The sequence below is a fragment of the Camelina sativa genome, chromosome 12 (assembly GCF_030686135.1).
Source record: "Camelina sativa cultivar CO46 ecotype springtype chromosome 12, ASM3068613v1".
NCBI lineage: Eukaryota > Viridiplantae > Streptophyta > Magnoliopsida > Brassicales > Brassicaceae > Camelina > Camelina sativa.
The window spans coordinates 35,109,883-35,135,231 of NC_141891.1; the positions used below are offsets into that span (position 1 = coordinate 35,109,883).

The following is a 25,349-nucleotide window of genomic DNA, read 5'->3' on the forward strand; positions in this document are numbered from 1 at the left end:
CACGTTTGGAGACTATTCGACTTTTGATTGCTTTAGCTGCAACAGATGGATGGGAAATCCATCACTTAGATGTGAAGACAGCCTTCTTACACGGTGAATTAAAGGAAGACGTGTATGTAGATCAGCCTGAAGGTTTCGAGATCAAGGATCAAGAACACAGAGTTTATAAATTGTCTAAAGCTTTGTATGGCCTGCGACAGGCTCCAAGAGCTTGGAACACAAAGCTGGATCAGATTTTGAAAGAGATGGGTTTTAAAAGGTGCGTTAAGGAAGCTTCTGTGTATCGAAGATCAAATAATAGTGAGTTGCTCTTGGTTGCAGTTTATGTCGATGATTTGTTGGTGACTGGAAACAATCTTTCGGCTATAATTGATTTCAAGAAAGGTATGTCTGCAAAGTTTGAGATGACAGACCTTGGTAAACTTACGTATTACCTTGGTATTGAAGTGAAACAAGAGAAAGATGGAATTACAATCAAACAAGAAGGATATGCGAGAAGGATATTAGTAGAGGCTGGATTAGAAAGCTGCAATCCGACCTTGATACCGATGGAGTTCGGACTGCAGGTATCAAAATCTCTCGATGAAGCAGAGATTGATTCCACTCGATATAGAAGATTTGTTGGTTGCCTAAGGTATTTAGTACACACTCGCCCCGACCTTGCGTTTGCTGTTGGAATTATTAGCAGGTATATGCAGAGTCCACTCAAGTCGCATGGTGAACTTATGAAGCAAATTTTGCGATATCTAAGAGGAACAGCTTCATACAGACTGAAGTACAGGCGAGGAGGATCAAAGGAGCTTGTCGGATTCAGTGACAGTAGTCACAATGTTGATCAGGATGATGGAAGGAACACAACTGGTCATGTGTTTTTCTTTGGAAGCACCCCTGTTACTTGGTGTTCGCAGAAACAGGACACTGTTGCGATGTCATCATGTGAGGCTGAGTTTATGGCTGCAACAGAGGGAGCTAAGCAAGCGATTTGGCTTCAGGATCTCCTAAGTGAAGTTACAGGTTGGAAGAGCAAGCAGATCATGTTGTATGTTGATAACAAGGCAGCTATAACACTCACAAGGAACCCTATTTTTCACGGCAAGAGTAAACACATTCACAAGAGATTTCACTTCATTCGTGAATGTGTTGAGAGGGAGCTCATTTATGTTGATCACATTCCTGGAGCTGATCAGAAGGCAGACATACTGACAAAGGCATTGGCAAAGATTCAGTTTGTGGAGATGAGAAGTTTGCTGGGAGTTCACGATGTTACAAGAGAAGATTCAAAGCTTAAGGGGGAGACTGTTGGATAAGCTTTGAACCTTAAGGCCCAAATTATTCTTACAATGGACTGTTAAGAATAAGAGAGAAGATAAGCTCAAGGAATATTTAGGAGTAATCTATATATTGGTGTTTTCCTAATAGGTTTAGGATTTGTGTTTTCATATAAAAGGCTATATTGAGTTGTGACATAAGCCATGAATTTGAGAGAGAGCTTTAGGAGTGTTTAGTTTTGAGAGGATATTTTCTAAACACATTAATAAAGAAAGTTGTTCTTTATATTTGAAAGTTCTTACTTTTATTCCTTTTACTTGATTCTTCCAAGTGCCTTTATTAAGATATCCACCATTGGGATTGTCACCTTCTCACATGTTTCTCCGATGACCTTATCAAATAGTTCTTGAAGCCAGTTTGCTTCTTTAGATGCTTTAGTGACAGCCATAAACTCCTCCTTACACAAAAAAATGTCACCGTCTCTTTCTTTGTGTTTCTTACGGCTCTGTTCTCTCTTATGCTTGCGTATTGTTTTTTTTTTCTTTCTTTTGCTTCGTCGCTCTTCCTTTAATTTTAAGTCATCGCCGACTTGGATACAGAGAATACCATAAGCTTAATTTGAATGGGCCAGGAAATGTGATTAAAGCCCATAACTTCACAATCTCCGCCATGGGCTTTTGTCAACTTCAACAAGTCCAGCCCATGAACCTTTCTTCCTCTCTTTTTTCTCCAACGATGGAGACGATCTGACGAGACTCTTCTACTCCAATTCTGAAAAATTGAACGCTATTCCGACGACGACAACTCCGGTCACCTCCATGTTCGCCGGAGACTTCTCCGACTCTACACCCAACACCTAAGAATCCTCTAAGGCTTCTCTTTACCCGACGAAGCCGCCGTTTTTCTCTTCCTCCATGGCAAAACCGAATACCGATCGCTGCAACTCCGGTACCTATCAAATTCTTCTTCATCTCTACTATGACGACTTCAGTTTGATTTCTTCTGGGATTACAAATTTTCTGAAGTTTTTCAGAATTTTGATTCTTCATTTCACAGCTTCTCGGATGAACAAACGTGTGTTCTTCTTCTTCTTTGATGAGCTTTAGTAACCTTTGAAACAGTGATCATCTCCTTCACACTTTATCACTTACGATTTCATAAACCCGTGAAATCATGTCTTTGATTTCATAAAACCGATCACTCTCCTTCACGGCTCCAAAAACTCCTCTAGGTAACTCCATGAACCCATTAAAATGGTGCCTGCGGTGTATACGACACGTTATCTTCTTCTTTGCTAGTGAAATCAGATGCAATTTCTACCACAAATCCTTGTATCTCCGGTGATTCCTCTATCACCATTACCCTCTGTAATCTCAGGTATTCTCAAGCTCCTCTTACCAGCTCTTCTGAGATTTCTGATTTTTTTTTTTAAAGAAAAAGTATGAAATCTTAACTCTTGATTCCCTGATTTTCTTCCTCCGCAGCTTCTCCGTTGAATCACCATCCGTGTTCTTTTGCTGCTCCGATAAATGCAGGTAACTCTCTCACAGCTCCACCTAGAATCAATATCTCCTTATTGCAATTCCAGAACCTTAACTAATCCACTTCCTCGGATTCTTTTACCACTAGAAACTCCACCTGAAGCTTGAATTTCCTTCTCATAGCTTCAGAACTCCACATGTAACTCCATTTCTCCTTCTCTTTGTGTAACAACTTGTTTTTTTCCTTCCTTACACATGATTCTACCTCACATAATGAACTCACCTAAATCTTTTCTTCTCTTTTCTGCGAGGTCATTGACTTACCGGAGTTACCTGGAGCTGCTTCTTCAATTAGTGGATATTAAGAAGCTCACAGCCACGCTGGAACTTCATACTAGGTACCACTTCCTTCTGAACAACTTCTCGAATCTCGCTTGTGTTGTGTGAAACTTTGGTAGTGTCACGTCCCATTTTTTGTGAAAAACTCTTCTCCTTTTGTTCTATCTCAAATCTCATCTTAGTAACCATAGAACACTTCTGTAATGATCTCCGAAACGATTTGCCTTCTTTTCTTTTGATCAAACATTTATCACCATCACGCATATCTTTCTCTTCTTCATCATCATTGAGTGTGTGTCCCAATAACACATTAATCCAAGCAATGACACGACATGAATTTTAATCCTCAGATTCTTCTCTTTTTCTTTTTATTTCAGCAGCTGCAGACTCTAGATACGAACACGATCTCTTTATTCGCTTATATGAACTTTGCGAACAATTTCTTCTTGACATGTTCTCATCAATTTCCCAAAAGGATCTTTGTGATTCTCTGTCTCTCTTAGAAGCATCATTACATAATAATTTTAACTCCTCTTTTGTACTCTTTCTGGGACTGATTTAATTTCAACAGACATTGACCCAAATTTCCAACCAATCGAAAAATCTCCTTCCTTTCTTCATCTGTTATCGATTCACGGTCTCTGTACCAGTTGTAGTCTCTGTAGCAGCTCATGTTGTAGATGTGATTTTTCCACCATAAACAAAATAGGAATCTGAGTTTGAAGGCTTTCCCTTGAATCCAAGACCATGTCGATCTGTTTTCCCAATGTTCAGAAGATGATCCAATTTGTCTGTACCACTATTAAGCATTCTTAAATTCTTTTGAGTTTCTTGAAGTCTGATTCTAACTTGTAATGCTTCTTCTTCTTTCTCTATTGCATACTTTTGTGCTCTAACAATTTGAATCTCTAACATGACTTTCTCTTTAGTCAGCACTGAATTTTCCTCAATCAATTTAAGCCAATGCTCATACAATGCTTTGTAATTTCCAGCAAATTTTTCATCACCGATGCTTCCTGTCATGCTCTCATTTTCTATTGCAGGTTTTGCTGCAGTTATAGGTGCTGCTGTAGGAGTTCTTGTCATATAGCGAGAATATCCACTACTAGTAGCCCCATGTTCTTTTGTCACAATTGTCATATTGCACCGAAATCCAAACTTTCCTGTACTTCCTGACCTTCTTGATGTATCCTCATCCAGATCAGATTTTCTTGACATACCTTTTGATGCATACAGATCAGATTTCTTTACCCATATTTGACTACGATATCCATTCCACGAAAATTTTCCTTGACGTCTAAGTTTGTTTACTTTTTCCCAGTACTTGTAGCAGTAAGCTCTTATGTGTCCTTTCTTTCCACAAAAGTAACATCCAGTTTGTTTGATTGTATTACTCTCTGATTTGTCTTGTACTTGTTGAGCGACATCTCCTGACACAAACTTGATTTGTCCTGTGTTAGATCCTTCTTGTCCAATATAACCTAATCCTCGGTTAGACTTGTCTTGTACTTGTTGAGCGACACCTCCTGACACAAACTTGATTTGTCCTGTGTTAGATCCTTCTTGTCCAATATAACCTAATCCTCGGTTAGACTTCTCTATTCTTCCATAACTCAATATTTTATCAAGAGTTTTAGTCCCAGCAAACATGTGAATCTTCTTGTGTTGTTGATCAAGCTCTGATTGTAGTCGGGCTGATATTTCCTTCTCATTACGTAAATCCTTCTCTAGATTGTCTACTTTAGCAGCAAGAGCCAGCTTGTCTTGCATCAATGTCAGACTCCTTTGATTGATTTTCTTCTCATCCTTCAACTCATTCTGCAGTGATTCAACGAGTGCATCAAGGCGAAGTTTTTCTTTTTCCAAAACTTGATTCTCCTTTCCAATATTAATCAGTGCCTCACGAACTTCCTTGTAGCTTTCAACAAGGTCGTCTTCTTGTTCTTCTTCTGAATCAGATTTTGAAATTTCTTCTCCTTCTGAAAGATCTTTTCTTCCTTCCTCCTTTGTTTTTTTGATAACATTAATATCTCTCATACTTTTGATTGTAATCGAAGAAGCTTTTCCTTCTCTTCTTTTAGTCACAATGGCAACTTCCATCATAATTCTCTCTCAGGATCACGGAACATGTAGCTCTGATACCAAATCTAGTTTAAAAGGATGGTTTAAGGACTTATAATAAAGAATAACTCTCTTTATTTATTCATCACCAAAGAAAATAACTCAAAACTTTGGTCTCTCTCAATCTCTTAAACACAATCTCTCAAACTCTCTCTCAAAACTCATAAGGCTTACCACACCTTGGTAGCTCTATATATATAAAAATCTCAAACACTTTTCCAAAACCAATTAGGAAATATAACTTATTTAGATAACTCCTATACTCAAATATGTATATTTGAATATCTCTCAAATATACTTAGCTCGGACTTTAAGCTACTTCAAGCTTACTCCAACATTCTCCCCTTAAGCTTGAAGCCACTGTCACTTACATCTTGAATCCCAATGAAGCTCCTCATTTCCTTGAACTTGATTCTTCCAAGTGCCTTTATTAAGATATCCACTTGATGATAGAGTCTGCAGCTGCTGAAATAAAAAGAAAAAGAGAAGAATTTGAGGCTTAAAATTCATGTTGCGTCATTGCTTGGATTAATGTGTTATTGGGACACACACTCAATGATGATGAAGATTAGAAAAGAAGTTTCTAATATATAAGCCAAGACCAGCTCCAATTAGTATGAGGCCTTTTGGGAAGGAGCCCAATAAGAAATCTGTGCGGGCTTTACCACCTGGGCCCAAAGCGGACAATATCATACTAATAGGGGAGTTGGCTTGGGTTGGAAAGCCCAGCAATTGGTATCAGAGCCTAGGTCGAAAAGTGGACCTAGGGGAGTGGGTGTGGGCTCTATATTCGGTGTGGACGGTTCTCTCAAAAAGATGACATGATTAAGGGTGCCTCAAGAATACTTCAGGAATAAAAAGGGGTACTGGAGCCTGAGTACCTGGATTTCGCTGAAGGGGAGGCCATATGATCGTGGTACATGGTTTGAGGGGAGGTTTGTTGGGATACAAACAATGTCCCACATCTGAAGATTAGAAAAGAAGTTTCTAATATATAAGCCAAGACCAACTCCAATTAGTATGAGGCCTTTTGGGAAGGAGCCCAATAAGAAATCCGTGTGGGCTTTACCACCTGGGCTCAAAGCCGACAATATCATACTAATAGGAGAGTTGGCTTGGGCTTGGAAAGCTCAACAATAAACTCCCCACTAGAACTATATAAATAGAAAATGTTCTCAATAATACAAGCATAAACCCATGCCTCATTCATACCAAATCCTACCACTTCCCTAGTTATATCCTTTAGCTTTATAGCCATAACGTGTTCCCGACTGTAAATCTTTCCCTGCAGATCCTGTAAAGCCGAATTTTTGAGCGGCTGGGGCTTCCAAGTTTGAGTCTTTTTGCTGAAAACTTCTTCAATACAGTTGAAAGAATCAGGATTCTCGTAGCTTCCTGGTAAATACATTTTTCCATCAAGTCGAGTATTGGTGTGAGCCAATCTCATGCTTGAAGCTTCGAGCCAAGTGTGAGTTCGACAGTCAAGGAAAGAGACGTTAGAGGAGCAAGGAGGAGCAACATCGATTGGTTCTTGGCTACTAATGGCGTAGAGACGAGAATCAACAGGTACAATTTTATAACATTCCACAGAAGGAGGAGGAGAGTTGATGATTGGGATCGGAACAAAAAAAAATATTCCTTCTTCTGTTTGTTCAAAAAAAAAGAAAAAAAAGAAAGAAAAGAAAAAGATTCCTTCTTCTTCTTCTTCTTAGGTTTTGGGCAGAGAGTGAACCAACGAGGGTTTGAGTCAAGAGAGAATCGTAAGCAAAGATAGAAACAAGTCTCGGTGAGGGCTAAGAGATATCGAGTCTGGTAAAGCTCTAGTGAAGCAATGAAGGAACGGAAGGTCTTGGAGACTAAGGAGATAGTTCGGTAATACATTCTTGATACACGGGCTAAGATGCTCACTATCAAATCATCTGGAAGTGAAGATATCGACTTTGACATTGCTAAATTTGCCACTAGCTCAACGATTTGTCTCTTTGCTTAGGGTATTTGCTTCTCTCGTATCCTCTCATAGTTTACTTCTTAATTCATTAGTTGTTTGATTTGTAAGGGCGACCAAAAAGATTGATTGGGCCATTTTCTAGTGGGCCTAACTAGTTTTGTTCAATTAGAAGTTTTTTTAACTCATTCGTTGATACTTCTTTTGATTATTTTTATATTATTTTTTTATATTTACAAATGCAATGTCATTAATCAAATTTTCAATTTTCTCCCTAAATTTTAGTTTATCAGATACTTAGATCAAATAAAATAATCTACTACAAAAGGGATAAAACACAAATTTTAATTATTGTTTAATATGTGTAAATTCACAACAAGTAATATTAAACGGAAAGAATGCAGTAAACCTCTATAAATTAATAATGTTGGGACCAAGATATTTTATTAATTTATAGTGATATTAATTTATCTACAAATTAATAATAATTATTTTATAGTATAAATTAATAATTATTAATTTATAGATATATTTATAATTGTTTAAATTTTTTAAAATTATGAATTGAGACAATTTTAGCAAAATAAGATTAGATTTTCGGATGTTGTAAATTTTATGGTTTAGGAATTGAACTTTATGATGTGTCTGCATTTTATAGATTTTAACCATAGTTTTTACACTTGTCTTGAGTCTTTTGTTAGGTCCAAGTGTGCTTTTAGAGTCTTTTTAGCCTTTTGTGAGTCTGTACAGGTTTTAGGCTACTTTGGAAGGAAACTGAGTGTTTTGGGGATGAAAACAAGCATCTGGAGCTAAAGTTGGTTGAAGACCGATCGGACTAGTAAGCAGATGGAGCAAACGCAGAAAAGCATCCGAGATCGGCTGATCCACATTTAGGATCGACTAGTCCCGTACCGAAGCAACATTTCCTTTTATGTTTTAAATCGATTTTTATGGTTTTATTTTAGTATTTAAGCACGAGGCTCGGCCTTTAGAAAGACAATTTTTATTCTACGCAGCTTTTGAGTACTTGTAAGCTTTGGGAGAAGATCTCTTATCCTTTCTAACTCTTTGGAGAAGAATTCTGAACCCTTTTATTTCTTTTTGCAATTCAAACATGTTTCCCTCATCTTTGATTTGCTGTTCTTTTACTTCTATGTCTGAGTAGTTTTACTTTTGGGTTTCAGGTTTCAAAAAGGGGTTTTTTGTTATCTAAACTTAGGTTTTTAGATTTGGGATTGATCTTATAGTTCTTCATCTATTGTTATTCTTAATGCTTAAGCTAGATTGATCACCTAGATTAAGATCTTAGTTTTAATTCATCGTGGCACCAAAAGTGTTGTTGAGTTGCTTGAAAGAAACATAGGTGAGCAAGGTGGACCTTAGCCAACGGAAGTTGAAGTTGAGGCACCTTGTGAGCAAATCAAACTTGAACTTTAATGCTTTCTTGTTTATCTAGGTTCAAACGGAAGTTAGGCTCTAGTTATTTCTTTGCAAAGTTAGCTAATGCTGCGGAAGTAGGTTAGCTTTATAATTGTGATTTGAGTTCAAGAACGGTTCCTAATGCATTCCAATCTATCATCTAATTTCATGGTTGTATCCCCTAACTGATTCCCTACGCCCAATATCTTTCTTTCATTTCAAAACCTTTGTTTATTTTCTGATTTTTAATTGATTACTTCAAACACAAAATTTCTTTTGCCTTAGCGATATTTGGTCTATATAATTTCATAGTGCATTGCTTGGTCTCTGGGGATTCGATCTTAAAGTGTTACGACGACACCACTAGATCGTGGTTGAGTGCACATTATGTTTTAATTGACCTGTTGATCAATTTGGCACCGTTTCCGGGGACCAAACGTTGATTTTGAAATTTTAGATTCACGTCTAGTCTAAGGTTTATTTTACTTTAATTTACTGATTTGTTCTTGTGTTCTCCTCTTTCGTCTCAGGTGCATGCAAACAAGAAGCCACAAGCCCACTGATTTGCGTAACCTGCAAAACAAGGAGTTAGCACAGCTTGAACACGAAAACCGCAAAGCAAGAGCCCAGATCAATGCTATGGCTGACGGAGAAGAATCAGAGGTTCGTCAAAATCCTCAAGTTGCTATTGTTCAACAGTAACAGAGGCAGGACCAGCAGGTGCGAAACGAAGTTGAACCAAATCCACCAGCAAGGCAAACCACCTTGAGGGACGAGGATGCTCACAATAGGCTGTTTGCGAATCGATCTGCGATTCAACCACCAGCACCTGCGAGGCAAGACTATGAGATAAAACATAGTCTAATCAATCTAGTTCTGAATCGTGTGTTTAACGGTCTGCCGTCAGATAGTCCTCTAGACCACATCGAGGCTTTTGAAAGACTGACTAGTACGATGAGGTCCAATGGTGTCCCTTACGACTACCTCATGTTGACATTGTTCCAGTTTTCTTTGGCGGATAAGGCACTGAGATGGCTGAATCTTCTGGATCCTGGATCGATCACCACTTGGGCACAATGTAGAGCAGCTTTCCTGAATCACTTCTACACCAAACTGCAAAGCAAAATCACTACATTCTCTCAAGGAGGCATGGAGACATTTTGCGAGGCATGGGAGAGGTTCAAGGAATATCTGAGAGACTGTCCTCACCATGGTTACACCCAAGAGAACCTGATGAACATTTTTTAAGGGGGTATCGAACAGAAATACCAGATGGCGTTAGACACAGCTAGCAGAGGAGATTTCTCCACCAACACCACAAATGAGGCCAATGCACTGATAGAAAATCTTGCGGTAAGCAATAGCAACCATGGCACAGACTACAATCGTACGGTGCGGGTCAATGCTGTCGAAACTGATGCTATTAAGGACCTCACAGCCAAGGTGAATCTCCTACTGAAAAGGAATCACTAAAATGTTAACTTGTGCGAGGAACAAGTCGGGGGTATGCAAATTTCGGAGCTGAGACATACCTTGAGGGTACGGAGGAGATGAACTACATAGGAGGACAAGGAAAGTTTTAGAATCGAGGCTTTAACCAGAATTTTAGAAATCATCCTAACCTGTCCTATAGAAGTAACAATGTTGACAATCCTCAGGATCAGGTCTATCCACCGCAACCTCAGCACATCAATTTTGCACAGGGCTTCCAAAACAAGGGGACATGTTTTGGAGGATCGAATTTCCAGCAGAAACCTCAAGTCAACAACTTCTCACAAGGTTATCAAGCACCTCCACCGCAAGCCGTAGCCCCGCAAGAAAGCAAATTAGAACAAATGATGCATGTCTTGACGGAAAATCAAAAGAAAAACATCACTGAGGTGAATGTCAAGATCGACAGCATGTATTCAGAGCTGAATGGAAGGATAGAATCATTAAACACTCACATGAGAGTGTTAGAGAACCAAGTGGCACAATCTGCAGCGAGAGTCAAGGCACCTCCAGGAACACTTCCTGGGAAAAACGAGGCTAATCTAAAAGAATTCTTGAATGTCATCACCCTTCAAAGCGGCAGGGAACTGAAAGAACCACAGCAGAAAGAAGGGACTGATCGATCCAATAACAAGACCGGCCAATCCACGATAGAAGAACAGAAAAGCAACTCTGATGAGGTTCCTAACAAAGCTACTGATGGCATTGAAATCTTTGGTACAATTAATGCTGAGGGAGGACAACCCTGCAAACCTCAGTCGCAATATGTACCCAAGCTTTCTTTTCCCACACGTTGTAAGTCAAAGATACAAGAGCGAGAGTACGCAAAGCTGAAATCAGTGGTAGGAGAGCTTCAAGTCACACTCCCTTTCATTGAGGCAGTCCGGAGGGTTCCATCTCTTAAGAAGTATATGAAGGAGATCCTCACCGATAAGCTCAGTTTGGAGAAAGAAGTAATGTATCTCACGCAGGAATGCAGCTCAATGCTCCATAATCGAATGCTAGAAAATTATGGAGATCCAGGACCGTTTACTGTGCCTTGCACAATAGGAGATCTTAAGTTCAACAACTGCCTCTGCGACTCAGGGGCAAGTGTGAGCCTGATGCCACTCAGCGTTGCAACACGACTTGGTCTATACACCTTCAAGCAGACCCAAGTCACCTTAGTCCTCGCTGATCGCTCTACCCGATGTCCAGAAGGGGTATTGGAGAACCTACCAGTTCAAATTGGGAACTGCTACATACCCACTGACTTCATCGTTTTGAAACTCGACGAGGAATCCCAAGAACCCATTCTACTTGGAAGACCTTTCTTGGCCACGGCTGGTGCAATGATAAACGTCCAAGAGGGAAAAATTGATTTGCACATGGATGATTTGGTTTTGAGATTCAACCTGGAGAAAGTGGCTAAGAAACCTACAATCGATGGCCAAACCTTCTAGATTGACACCATAGGAGAAATAGCTGATGAGATCTATGAGGAAGTATGTTCGAGTGATCACCTGGCCGTGGCATTAACAAAGAAGGAACTAGAGTTGGGATACTTGTATGAAGAGACTGTGAGGATGGCAGAAAGACTCGATGATGCAGCAAATTCGGAATGCGAAATCCTTTTTATCAATTTGCAAACTGGACTGACCGATCCTGATATCAGATTGACCAATCTGGCTCTCTCTGCGGAAATCACAAACAAACGTAGTGGAACGACCATTCCTATTTCTGGATCAGTTGATCCCGAACTCTGCTCTGAGGCCACAGATAACCAGGAGAACTGGAGCGACTTCAAGGCTCCGAAATTGGATTTAAAGCCACTCCCAGAAGGGCTCATGTATGCTTATCTTGGACCAAACTCCACATATCTAGTAATTATTTACTCTAGCCTGAATAATGTTCAGACCGTACTCTTGCTCTGCGAGTTGAGAAAATATAGGAAGACATTGGGCTATTCCTTGGATGTCATTTAGGTATTTCACCGGAGTTATGCTCTCACCGCATCCACCTTGAAGATCCTTCGAAATCTTCTATAGAACACCAATGAAGGCTAAATCCAAACCTCAAGGAAGTGGTGAAATAGGAGATTCTGAAATTGTTGGGAGCTGGAGTTATTTTTCCAATCTCCGATAGCACCTGGGTGAGTCCGGTCCATGTGGTACCAAAGAAAGGAGGGGTGACAGTAGTCGCAAATGAAAAAATGAGTTGATCTCCACCAGAACAGTAACAGGACATCGAATGTGCATCGACTACCGCAAGCTCAATGCAGCCACCATGAAGGATCACTTCCCCCTTCCATTCATTGACCAAATGCTTGAGCCTTTAGCGAATCACCCCTATTACTGCTTCCTAGATGGTTACTCTGGCTTCTTTCAAATTCCGATCCACCCGGATGATCAGGAGAAAATGACTTTCACTTGCCCTTACGGCACATTCGCTGGCACATTCGCTTACCGACGAATGCCTTTTGGGTTATGCAATGCCCTAGCTACCTTCCAACGTTGCATGATGTCGATCTTCTCTGACTTGATAGAGGATATTATGGAGGTATTTATGGATGATTTTTCGGTTTATGGCTCATCCTTCTCTTCGTGTTTGTCTAACCTGTGCAAAGTTCTTCAATGCTGTGTGGACAAACACCTTGTTCTTAATTGGGAAAAATGCCATTTCATGGTCTCCGATGGGATTGTCCTTGGTCATCAAATTTCTGAGAAGGGGATAGAGGTTGATAAGGCCAAGATCGAGGTGATGTCCAGTCTGCAACTGCCTAAAACCGTAAAAGATATACACAGCTTCCTTGGACATGCTGGATTTTATCGACGGTTCATAAAGGATTTCTCCAAAATAGCTAGACCACTCACCCAACTGTTATGCAAGGACATCAAATGGAGTGGCAGATCACCTTTTTAGGCTGAGGATCGATGCCGAGATTCCTATCGATGACTGGCTCCCTGAGGAGAATGTCTATGTAGATGCAGCATATGAGGAATGTTTCAAGGATGAGGCCGACGCTAAGGTCCTCCAGCAAATCAGCGATGACTCCCCATGGTATGCTGACATCGCAAACTATTTGTGTGCTGCAGAGGATCCCCCCAACTTTACTGGTTATGCGAAGAAGAAGTTTTTGCGGGATGTGCAGCGCTACTTCTGGAATGAGCCGTACCTTTACAAGCATTGTGCCGATGGCCTTTACATAAGATGTGTTCCAGAATCAGAAGTTTCAGGAATTCTTTTTCACTATCATAGATCCAACTACGCAGGTTACTTCGCTACGTTTAAAACTGCGACCAAAGTACTTCAAGCAGGCCTCTGGTGGCCCACTCTGTCTCGTGATGCACATGATTTTGTCTCCCGATGTGATGCTTGCCAGCGACGTGGGAACATAAGCAAAAGGAATGAGATGCCACATAATTTTATCTTGGACATCGAAGTGTTTCATTGTTGGGGGATCAATTTCATGGGACCCTTTCCACCTTCCTATGGGAATCTATACATACTTGTCGCAATAGATTACGTCTCCAAATGGGTCGAAGCATTAGCAAGCCCCACCAATGATTCAAAGGTTGTTTTTAAGATGTTCAAGCATATAATTTTTCCACAGTTTGGTGTTCCACAGGTGGTAATAAGCGATGGTGGGACTCACTTTATCAACAAACTCTTTGAGAATCTTCTGAAGAAGCATGGAGTAACACACAAGGTCGCTACATCATATCACCCTCAAACTAGTGGGCAAGTTGAGATCTCAAACCGTGAAATTAAAAGCATCTTGGAGAATGGTAAACTCAACAAGGAAGGATTGGTCTACTAAACTCGATGATGCTTTTTGGGCCTATTAGACCGCTTATAATACACCTATTGGCACCACACCATTCAAGTTGGTCTATGGAAAGTCCTGCCATCTACCTGTCGAGTTCGAGTACAATTCACTTTGGGCGACAAAGCAGATGAAATTCAACGTCAAGACCGCGGCTGAACGACGCCTGATTCAGCTAAATGAGCTTGATGAGATCCGCATGAATGCATATGAGAGCACCAAAATCTACAAGGAACGCACTAAAGAAATGCATGACAAGAAAATTGTTCCTAAGAATTTTGCTGCTTATGACTTGGTTCTACTCTTCAACTCTCGATTGAAGATCTTTCCTGGCAAGCTACGTTCTCGCTGGTCTGGACCTTTCCGCATCAAAGAGGTTATGCCCTATGGAGCCATTGTTCTATGGAACCATGATGGTAAAGAGTTTACTGTCAACGGTCAACGCCTAAAGCCATATCTCGCTGATCATGATCCAACTGAGGAATCTACCATCCCTCTGATGGATCTCCACGCTGCATGAGCAGCAAGAAAAGTCAGGCTCATGACTTTAAACAAGCGCTAATAGGAGGCAACCCAGTGGGGATTGTTTTGTTTTCCCCTATCTTTTCATGTTTTCCTTAGGATTTTTATTTTGTTTTGTTTTTCTTTTAGGAGTCACCCGCTGGTTTTGGTTTTGAGTCTTCATGGGACAAGTTCAAAATGGAGAAGATGCGAATTCTCATCAAAGAACGTCCCCCAACCATTACGGATCGGCCAATCTGATTTTGGATCAGCCGATCCCCGTCCCAGGTAAGTGAATTCGAGGGAAAAAGAGAAAAGAAGAATGAAATTGGTTTATTCTGGTTATCGGACTTAAATTGAACCGGGTTAAACCGGATTCGTGCCCAATGCCGGAATTTTTAAACCTAATTTCATCTTCTTCCTTCTTTTCTTCCCTCTCGCGACCCCGATTTGGACATCCACCTCTCTCCCTCTCGATTTTTCTTTATTTTGTTGAGGTTTGGATTCAATCCACTCGGATTACACCCTTTTTCATATTCCCACAGTTAAACTCAAAATCGAACAAGGTAAGTTTTTCTTTTTCCCATTCTTTTGTTCGATTTTCGGCAATCTCTAGGTTCAATTTTGGTTGTCCATAATTCTTTCAATTCTCCTACCTAATTGAGCTGCGAATTGATGGTTGAATAGTTCTAGGGAAATTTCGGAACTAGATTTAGGCTGCTGTGGCTTGAATTTAGCGATAGGCTTGCCAATTATGTTGGTTGATTAGGAGAACTTTCAGGTAATTTCAATCCCTCATATTGGAATTCTCTTCTTTTGCAGAAAATGCCTAAAAGACGCCGCAGTGGTAAAGAACCTGCAACTCCTACCAACGAGCAATCAACCCGAGTTTGGAATGATGAGGATGCGAAGGGGTTAAAATTTATGGGTCAATGTAAGATGAAGCCGACTCGGTTTCCTGACCGAGAGCTTTTTGGGAGGATGGCCATGCTTGCTGATTTCGATGAGTTGGTAAAGACCATGTGGTTTGGTTCTTCTGCTGAGAAGGCATGAGACTTACATGAGCGGCTTGCAAGAGATCTTCTGGCCACTGTGAGGGTGAATATGCCTGACGGTCCTGACACGTTGGCTGAACATTGTTCGATCAGTTTCTTTCTGCTCAAGAAGCATTACACCATCACCATGTTCGATCTCTGCAACATTTTTGGTTTCCCTCGAAACAAGCAATGCAAGATGGAGAAGCTCGAAAATAGGTCAAATGTTTGGAACCTGATTGGAGCTGGGAACTATGTCTAACGCGGAGCCAGGCAATCCCGCATTCGCAACCCAGTCCTTCGGATCACTACTAAATTCTTGAGCAACACCATTTATGCTAGGGCTGAAACTAGCACATTGCAGCTACCTGAGTTGTGGATGTTCTTTCACGGTCTTCGTCGGTTCCTGCATCCTCTGACTTCTCCGATCCACCATCAAACTCATGACGTTAACTTTGGATTCTTGCTTTCTAAGGAGTTTGAGCAGGTCTGAAAAGACATGGCCAAAGCAAAGAATAAGAGGATACTCATCGGTAGCTTGGTGACCCCCATCATCGAATATTGTGGCATTGCTTCATCCATTTCAGTCCAGAAGAAGAAGCTCCTTGACCTCAAATACATGTTCACCAGTGAGATTCTTGTGCGTCAAAATTTTGTCTACAGATTTTAGGACAAGGCTGGTAACTTTCCGTACATGCGGATCCTTATGCCATCCTGCACTTCACTTCGCAAGACGGAGAATTGCCTTTGAGCCTCCTGAATTAGCACTATGCGACCTTGACGAGGTGGTTTGGATGGAGGAGGGTGGCTATGCTTCCCGCAAGCCCACACGTAGCACACAGCCGGCAGCTGCCGCAGAGTCCTCACATCCAGCTCGCTCCTTTCCACCGTTTCCTTCCTTCGATGTGAGCCATTTCGCTGCTGACTCGCCTACACAAGCATCTCAATCTGAATTCGAGAGGTGGGTTTACGACACCCAGGGGAAGAACAACCTGCTTCTCACGCGACTGGCTACTTGGCTTCAGGGGCTTGCTCCGTCCTGTTTTGCACCCCCACCGTCGGATCCCACTGCTGCCAGTGACGACGATGACACAACTACTAAGCCTCTTTGTTCTGACCATTCCGTGACCTCCTCGCCTTCTCGCTAGACTGCTACTTCACCACGGGTTATCCTATTTCTAGGATTTTTCTATTTCTCTTTTTGTTGTTGGAGGTTCCTATTTCTTGGCTTTGCTTTCATACCTTGACGGTGTGAAGTAAGTCCGAGGAAGGGATGTCTCCAAGTTACTAATGTCGTTTTCTTTGGTTGTTTTCTTTTGGTTTTTCTTTTATTTGAGTCATTTTGTCGAATCTAAAAAATAACGAAAAATTGGGAAACTATGATCATTTCTAGGAATCTTTTGCTTTGAACTAACACTCTTATGATTGCTTTAGTACTTTTGATTTTTGAATGAAGCTTGGAATGAACATGAGCAGTCTCAACACGCCCCAAAAGACCCTCACCAAGGAGAACACTAAGCTGAACTGATGACTGTCTCTAGCTTTGAAAGGATTTAACCGGATTTAACTTCTTGCCTTGGGACTTGGTATACATCGAACAAGACTCCTCCCTTAAGCAATACAAGATATGCATCTCCTCACAAAGTATGCTTCACCTCTCTCTTCCCTTCATTACTCAATAAAAAAAAAAGAGAAAAGTAAAGAAGAGTTAAAGTAAGGGGAAAGCTTGTCTCATTCATTAGATATAATAGAGTATATATAGGGGATACAACTTGGTGAACAAGCATTAGGTTATAACCTAATAGACTATTAATGGGCCTTAATGGGCATCCACTAAATCATACATAACACTTCCCCTTGGATGTCCATTATAATTGCATAGATGTAAATGCGCGTAAGATGCTGCCTCATTAAAAACCTTACCAGGAAAACCCAATGGGAAAAACCATGGTTAAGAGAAAAAGAGTGCAGCACACATTTACTCTCCCTGATGAGTGCATCCGTCAAGATCCTTGAGACGGTGTAGTCCAAGGAGAGAAACTAATTTCTTGAAAGTAGCAGTTCGAAGCGCCTTGGTGAATAACTCAGCCAGATTATCACTCGAAGGAATCTTCAAGACAATAACATCTCCATTCTTCTGGAGCTCATGTGTGAAAAAGAACTTTGGTAGGATGTGCTTCGTTCTATCACCTTTAATGTATCCTTCCTTCAGTTGTGCGATGCATGCAGCATTGTCTTCATACATGATCATTGGAGCTTCTTTCTCTTCAAGGATCCCACAATCTCTCCGTATATGTTGAACGACAGACCGTAACCATACACACTCACGACTGGCTTCATGAATAGCTAGAATCTCTGCATGGTTAGAGGAAGTAGCTGCAATGGTTTGCTTCATACATCTCCAGGAGATAGCTGTACCACCACATGTGAAAACATATCCCGTCTGTGATCGAGCATTATGAGGATCGGATAAGTACCCTGCATCTGTAAAACCAATCAAATCTCCTTTGGCTTGATTAGAGAAAAATAAACCCATGTCTTTCGTTCCTTTGAGGTAACGAAGTATATGTTTAATCTCATTCCAGTGCCTCTTAGTTGGGCATGAGCTAAACCATGCCAATAAATTTACTGCAAAAGATATATCAGGTCTTGTATGACTAGTAAGATACATCAATGCCCCTATTGCACTTAAATATGGCACTTTTGGTCCAATGATTTCTTCATTATCCTTCTTAGGGCCGAATGGGTCCTTGTCTACATCAAGTGACCTTACAACCATCGGACTACTCAATGGATGTGCTTGATCCATAGAAAACCGTTTAAGCACTTTTTCTGTGTAAGTTGCTTGATGCACAAGGATTCCTTTTGCAAGGTGCTCTATCTGTAATCATAGACAGAATCTCGTTTTTCCAAGATCTTTCATCTCAAATTCTTTCTTTAAGTATTCCAATATATGGGAAATCTCTCCAGAAGTTCCAATGATATTCAAATCATCTACATATACTACAATAATAACAAATCCTTTAGCATATCTCTTAATGAATATACATGGGCTGATAGGGTCATTCTTATAACCTTTTCTTAGTAAATAACCACTCAAGCGGTTATACCACATACGCCCTGATTGTTTAAGCCCATAAAGAGATTTATTCAACTTTATGCAATAATGTTCTCGAGAACTAGATTCTGCTGCCGGTGGCATTTCAAATCCTTCTGGGACTCTCATATAAATTTCATTGTCCAGGGGACCATACAAGTATGCTGTGACTACGTCCATCAAGCGTAAGTCAAGCCCTTCCTTTACTGCCAGAGTAATTAGGAATATAAAAGTAGTTGCATCCACCACATGGGAGTATGTCTCCTCATAATCGATTCCAGGTCTTTGTGAGAAACCTTGTGCAACTAACTGTGCTTTGTATCTCACAACTTCACCATTTTCATTTCTTTTCCACACAAAGACCCATTTATGTCCCACCGGTTTAACACCATTAGGTTTACGGACTACCGGTCCAAACACTTCTCGTTCAGAGAGTGATTTCAATTCAGCGTCTATTGCCTCTTTCCATTTTGGCCAATCATTTCGTAGTGTACACTCTATAATAGACTTTGGTTCATGATCCTCATTGTCATCCATAACATCAAGTGCCACATTGCATGCAAAATTATCATCGACGTCGATTTGCTTTCGGTTCCATGTTATCCCAGACATGACATGATTAATTGAGATCTCATCATTATCAGGTACCTGAATCCTTCTTTGTCATGTCTAATGTCTCTTCTAAGAATCCTTCAGAATTCTTTACATCCTTGGTAACATTATTGCCAATTTCTGCTCCTTTCCTTTTCCGAGGATGCTTATCTTTGGAACCAATTGGTCTACCACGTTTTAAACGTGCCTTAGACTCAGTAGCAGCTTGATTCAGTCCTTCTTGGACATCAATTCTAACTGGAGCATTAACAGCTGGAATATGTTACTTAGTCACTCTATTTGGGTCAGCGAAAGAGTCTGGCAACTGATTTGCTAAGCTCTATAAATGAATTATCTTTTGGACTTCTGATTCACATTCTCTAGTCCGAGGATCATGATAAGATAATGATAATTCATTCCAACGAATTTCTTCTACCAGCTTATTATTTTCTCCCCCCAATGTTGAATATACAGATTCATTGAAATGACAATCTGCAAAACGGGACTTAAACAAATCACCCGTGGATGGCTCTAAATATTTGATTATCGATGGGGAGTCATATCCAACATATATCCCTAACCTCCTTTGAGGTCCCATCTTAGATCGCTGTGGTGGAGCAATTGGAACATATACAGCACATCCAAAAACTTTAAGATGGGAAATATTAGGCTCATGACCCAAAAGCAACTGTTAGGGGGAGTATTTATGATTACTCGTTGGCCTGATGCGAATTAATTCTGTCGCATGCAAAATAGCATGTCCCCAAGCAGAAATTGGGAGTTTTGATTTCATAAGTAATGGTCGAGCAATCAATTGGAGCCGCTTAATCAATGATTCAGCTAAACCATTTTGTGTATGAACATATGCTACAGGATGTTCAACACTTATCCCAATGAACATACAATAATCATTAAAAGTTTGGGATGTGAATTCACCAGCATTATCAAGACGAATTGTCTTTAAAGGAAAATCTGGAAAATGTGCTCTTAAGCGAATCAATTGAGCAAGTAACCTCGCAAACGCCAAGTTGCGGGTTGATAACAAAGATACATATGACCATCTAGTCGATACGTCAATTAGAACCATAAAATATCTAAAGGTTCCACACGGTGGGTGAATCGGCCCACAAATATCTCCATGTATCCGTTCGAGAAAATTTATCAATTCAGAATTTATCTTGGCTGGTGAAGGCCTTATGATTAGCTTTCCTTGTGAACATGCATCGCATGAGAAATCATTAGGGAGAACCCTCTGATTCTGTAATGAATGTCCACACGAATTCATTATTATCTTTCGCATCATTATCAAACCGAGATAGCCTAACCGGTCGTGCCAAACATTGAGACTTTCAGTAAACTTCTGGTTTACTATAGTATTTGCCTCAATTGTACTAATCTTAGTACAATACAAACCAATAGAGAATGTGGGTAATCTCTCTACAGTTTTCTTAGAGCCATGCCATGGGTAATGCTTATGATCTGAAGGTATTCATCATTTCCTTCATTCATAGTCTCAACATGATATCCATTCTTCTGGATATCTTTAAAACTCAAGAGATTTTTCTTAGACTTGGGAGAGTATAACGCATCAACTATTTCAAGTTGCGTTCCCATAGTCAATAACACATATACTTTTCCAGAGCCTTCAATTATATTTGCATTACCCGAAATAGTGCTCACACGGGCCTCTTTCATAATCAGATGAGAAAAATATCTCTTATGCTTTAGAATGGTGTGGTTTATTACGCTATCAACCAAGCATATATCCTCATCATTCATCGTTATTCTAAATACAGAACAAAAATAATTATAAGTTCGAGACAGAACATAGCAAAAATAATAAATTTGCATACATGTATTTCTTATATTATATGGTACACTTATATGCATGTATTTACAGTTTACTATCTTATATGGTATACGTACATATAATATGCGTACATATATTTATTATATACGTACGTGTTATTTAAACAGTGCCGGCTTAGGACATGTGCGAGAGGTACAAGGGCACCGGATCCAAGGGTCCAAAAAAAAAATTTTAAATGTAATTTTTTCTTTTTTGAAGAGAATAGTATATATTTAGGGGGTTTTCAGAAAGTAGTACTGGGTCTAGTTGATATTTGAGCCGGGCCTGTATTTAAATAATAATAACATATACTAAAGTTGCATGCATGTATTTATATTATAATACGTACAAGTATTATGCATACATCTATAATTATACATAGTAGTTTAAATCAACTTATGTAATAGAATAATGATGAAGCGTATGATCACTCAAAAATTTTAAATAATCAATCATAACTCAAATTATAAAATATACTGTATATGATTATAATATAAGCATATGAACGTGTGCATGTATCTACATATGCTAGTGCATGTAAGATATTATATATCATATAATAATGTATATATGAGATTACGTAATATGAGTGCATGTATTACATAATAATAATATGTATGAGTACGTACGAGCACAGGTACCAAATAAAAATAATGATATGCATAAGTAATTTTGTAAAAACAAGTTATATCATGTATCATATAGGTGAGTAATACTAGTGATTAAATAAACAATATAGAGAACGTAAGGTCACGAACACATATAATAAAATCACGAACATAAGATGCAGTATTATAGTAAAGCATCCTATGTTGCGATATGTATAGCAAACGAGCCGTAATCATTGACTAATTAAATAATTAATTGTGTATATAAGATCAGAGCATGTGTACCAGAGACAAGAGATGAGAAACGTTCGAGATCTGGAGAGACAAGACACTAGAGACGTCCGAGGCGGTGACGGCTGCTATTCAACTCGGCGACTAGGGTTTTTTTTTTTTTTCTTAAAATGGTCAATATTAAAGATTCGTACTGATAATATGTTAAAGTAAGGGGAAAACTTGTCTCATTCATTAGATATAATAAAGTATATATAGGGGATATAACTTGGTGAACAAGCATTAGGTTATAACCTAATAGACTATTAATGGGCCTTAATGGGCATCCACTAAATCATACATAACAAGAAAAAAGAAAGACGAAGAAGTGGATATAGGTAATAAAGAAGTGAACCGAAGGTTGTGCGTAAATCCATGCATCCTTCAGAACTCATGGAAACCGGTCCGCAAGAAAAGAGCAAGAGATTGATAAAAAAAGTACAATGATACCCTAGAAAATTAGGGAGAAATCAATCCTTTGGAAGTGAGAAAAGAGAGAGAGGAAAGGAAGCATATGTAGGAAGTCTTGGGCAATAAAAGGTTGAAGGAGTCAATAAGTTCAGTGATCGATATTCCCTCAGCGAGACCACACATTTTCACTAATCTGATGTAAGGAGACAACATTGGGGATGCTGAAGGTTCTTTAAGGTTGTGGAGTTCAGAGTAGGGAGTGTTGATCCTAATCATGGGCAGAGTACAAAAAGTAGTTCTTAATTTGATTTGATGACGAGTGCAAAGCAATGGTTCCCAAGCATTTGTGAGTTTCTACTTTCAAACATTTTCTATGTTCTTGAGAATTTGTCTGTTCTTGCTTGAGAACAAGCAAAAATTCAAGTCCGGGGGAATTGATGTATCTGCATTTTATAGGATTTTAACCATAGTTTTTACACTTGTCTTGAGTCTTTTGTTAGGTCCAAGTGTGCTTTTAGAGTCCTTTTAGCTTTTTGTGAGTCTGTACAGGTTCTAGGCTACTTTGGAAGGAAACTGAGTGTTTTGGGATGAAAATAAGCATCTGGAGCTAAAGTTGGTTGAAGACCGATCGGACTAGCAAGCAGATGGAGCAAACACAGAAAAGCATCCGAGATCGGCTGATCCACATTTAGGATCGACCAGTCCCGTACCCGAAGCAACTTTTCCTTTTATGTTTTAAACTAACTTTTAGGGTTTTATTTTAGTATTTAAGCACGAGGCTTGGCCTCTAGAAAGATAAGTTTTATTCTACGCAGCTTTTGAGTACTTGTAAGCTTTGGGAGAAGATCTCTTATCCTTTCTAACCCTTTGGAAAAGAATTCTGAACCCTTTTATTTCTTTTTGCAATTCAAACATGTTTCCCTCATCTTTGATTTGCTGTTCTTTTACTTCTATGTTGAGTAGTTTTACTATTGGGTTTTGGGTTTCAAAAAGGGGGTTTATGATTATCTAAACTTAGGTTGTTAGATTTGGGATTGATATTATTGTTCTTCATCTATTGTTGTTCTTAATGCTTAAACTAGATTGATCACCTAGATTAAGCTCTTAAGTTTAATTCATCGTGGCACCGAAAGTGTTGTTGAGTTGCTTGAAAGAAACATAGGTGAGAAAGGTGGACCTTAGCCGACGGAAGTTGAAGTTGAGGCACCTTGTGAACAAATCAAACTTGAACTTTAATGCTTGTTTGTTTATCTAGGTTCAAACGGAAGTTTAGGCTCTAGTTATTTCTTTGCAAAGTTAGCTAATGCTGCGGAAGTAGGTTAGCTTTATAATTGTGATTTGAGTTCAAGAACGGTTCCTAATGCATTCTAATCTATCATCTAATTTCATGGTTGTATCCCCTAACTGATTCCATACACCCAATATCTTTCTTTGATTTCAAAACCTTTGTTTATTTTCCGATTTTTAATTGATTACTTGAAACACAAACTTTCTTTTGCCTTAGCTATATTTGGTCTATATAATTTCATTGTGCATTGTTTGGTCTCTGTGGATTCGATCCTAAAGTGTTACGACGACACCACTAGATCGTGGTTAAGTGCACATTAGGTTTTAATTGACCTATTGATCATTGTAATATTTATAAAACATTATTGACAATTAATTACAAATACTATAGACAAATGACTTATATAAATGACATACATAAATTCAAATTTATGAATAATAATATCAATTGTCCTATTTTAATATTTTGTCAAATTATCAAATTGTAATTAATGAATATCTAAAAATTGAAAACTTAAAAAATTTGATTTTTTATGACATGTCATAGAATATTTTAGAGATATAGTTATAGTTTGAAAATACAACATTACAATTGTTCTATAGAAATGAGGTTTAGGAGAAACATACATTATTATATCAGTATATATATGTATATAATTATTAATTTATAATATTATTGGAACCATATTTATATGGGGATTTCAAAAATATTATTATCTTATTATCTTATCGAATTTTGTTAATTTTTACACTGGTTCGATTTGGGATCAACAAAATTTATTAATTTATAATATTTATTAATTTATAGAGTATTAATTTATAAAGGTTTTACTGGTAGCAGCATATCATTTATCATTTTTTTTTTTTTTGTCAACAAAAGAAAATCAGCTCAAACGAGCCAATTTTGAGGTAAAACGTCTACAAATAAAACATGATGCGGAGACACACGCGCCTGGCGTGCTAAGGAGTCCGCGCGTACATTCTGTCGTCGTGGAACGTAGAGCAAAGAAAAGGATGAGAATTCCTCCTTGTCCGTCTGGATGTCATCGAGATATGCTGCAAATGCTGGCCAATCAGTAGGGGAAGACACCATCTTCACCAAGTCTGAGCAGTCAGTAAGGAAAACCACATCCCTGAAGTCGTGGCCAATCATACAGCGGATCGCCCAGAGGAAAGCTTCAACTTCAGCATGCAACGGGGATAAACTTCGCCGGAAATTGGTCGCTCCAAACACCAGAGAGGTGTCTTGTGACGAGAAACAACACCATCCTGCACCTGAAAAAACATCAGAGTCCTTCCACGAGCCATCAACATAACACCGATAACCCGTTAAAGTCCGTGGAACATAAAACATTTATCATTTATCATTTATCATTTATAAAACATAAATTACTACGTTACAAAAAAAGCATAAATTACTACACTAATAAAATAATTTATTTATTATTTCTTATTTTATTTTGTAAAATACTTAAGTTCACTCTAAGGATAAACTCTTTGATTCATTTCTTTTATTTCAACCAATACGTGTCATATATGTGGCACAACCATGTACATATGAAAATTTTGTTCAATCATCAAATCCTGAAATAGAAACAGTGCGAATTGTTTTTGCAAGTGGAGATGTCCATGTTTCGTCCGTAAGATTCAATGATATTTTGGTTTTTTATTAAGTGTTTGTATTATTAAAATTTTCACTTTTGTTTCTCAAATTTTTAATTACTATGATTGGGTTGAACAATTTCACGTTCTACTCTTTATTTTTAATAGTTAACTAGGTGATACCCGTGCTACAGCACGGGATTATATATTTTGTTAGTTATTTTTTTGT

The 25,349-nt window shown here is 39.0% G+C and overlaps 2 protein-coding genes and 1 non-coding gene across 22 annotated transcripts; 1 reads left to right on the plus strand and 2 right to left on the minus strand.

Annotated features, from left to right (window-relative positions):
* The first annotated feature begins 1,951 nt into the window (after positions 1-1,951).
* LOC104732962 (uncharacterized) lies at positions 1,952-22,815 on the plus strand. 20 transcript variants are annotated; one of them, XR_015575080.1, is made up of 8 exons: positions 2,021-2,217; positions 2,326-2,500; positions 2,568-2,646; positions 2,754-2,804; positions 2,899-2,949; positions 3,062-3,148; positions 9,105-9,410; positions 15,194-16,815. XR_015575080.1 is itself a non-coding variant. In XM_087479334.1 (8 exons), coding segments are annotated over exons 5-8 (333 nt in total). In that variant the 5' UTR covers positions 2,021-2,217; positions 2,326-2,500; positions 2,568-2,646; positions 2,754-2,804; positions 2,899-2,947; the 3' UTR covers positions 14,633-16,815. The 20 variants fall into 20 exon arrangements, 8 of the variants coding, with proteins under 8 accessions (XP_087335459.1, XP_087335457.1, XP_010450868.1 ...); XM_087479334.1 differs by having other exon boundaries at positions 9,105-9,237; positions 14,522-16,815; XM_087479332.1 differs by having other exon boundaries at positions 9,105-9,237.
* LOC147933087 (small nucleolar RNA R71) lies at positions 9,685-9,791 on the minus strand. The gene has a single exon (XR_015576905.1). It is a non-coding gene; the product is annotated as a small nucleolar RNA R71 (small nucleolar RNA).
* A 1,592-nt stretch (positions 22,816-24,407) lies between the features above and the next one.
* LOC147933088 (uncharacterized) lies at positions 24,408-24,872 on the minus strand. The gene has a single exon (XM_087477289.1). The coding sequence runs from the start codon at positions 24,870-24,872 to the stop codon at positions 24,408-24,410; it is 465 nt and encodes a 154-aa protein (XP_087333415.1).
* Positions 24,873-25,349: the final 477 nt, after the last annotated feature.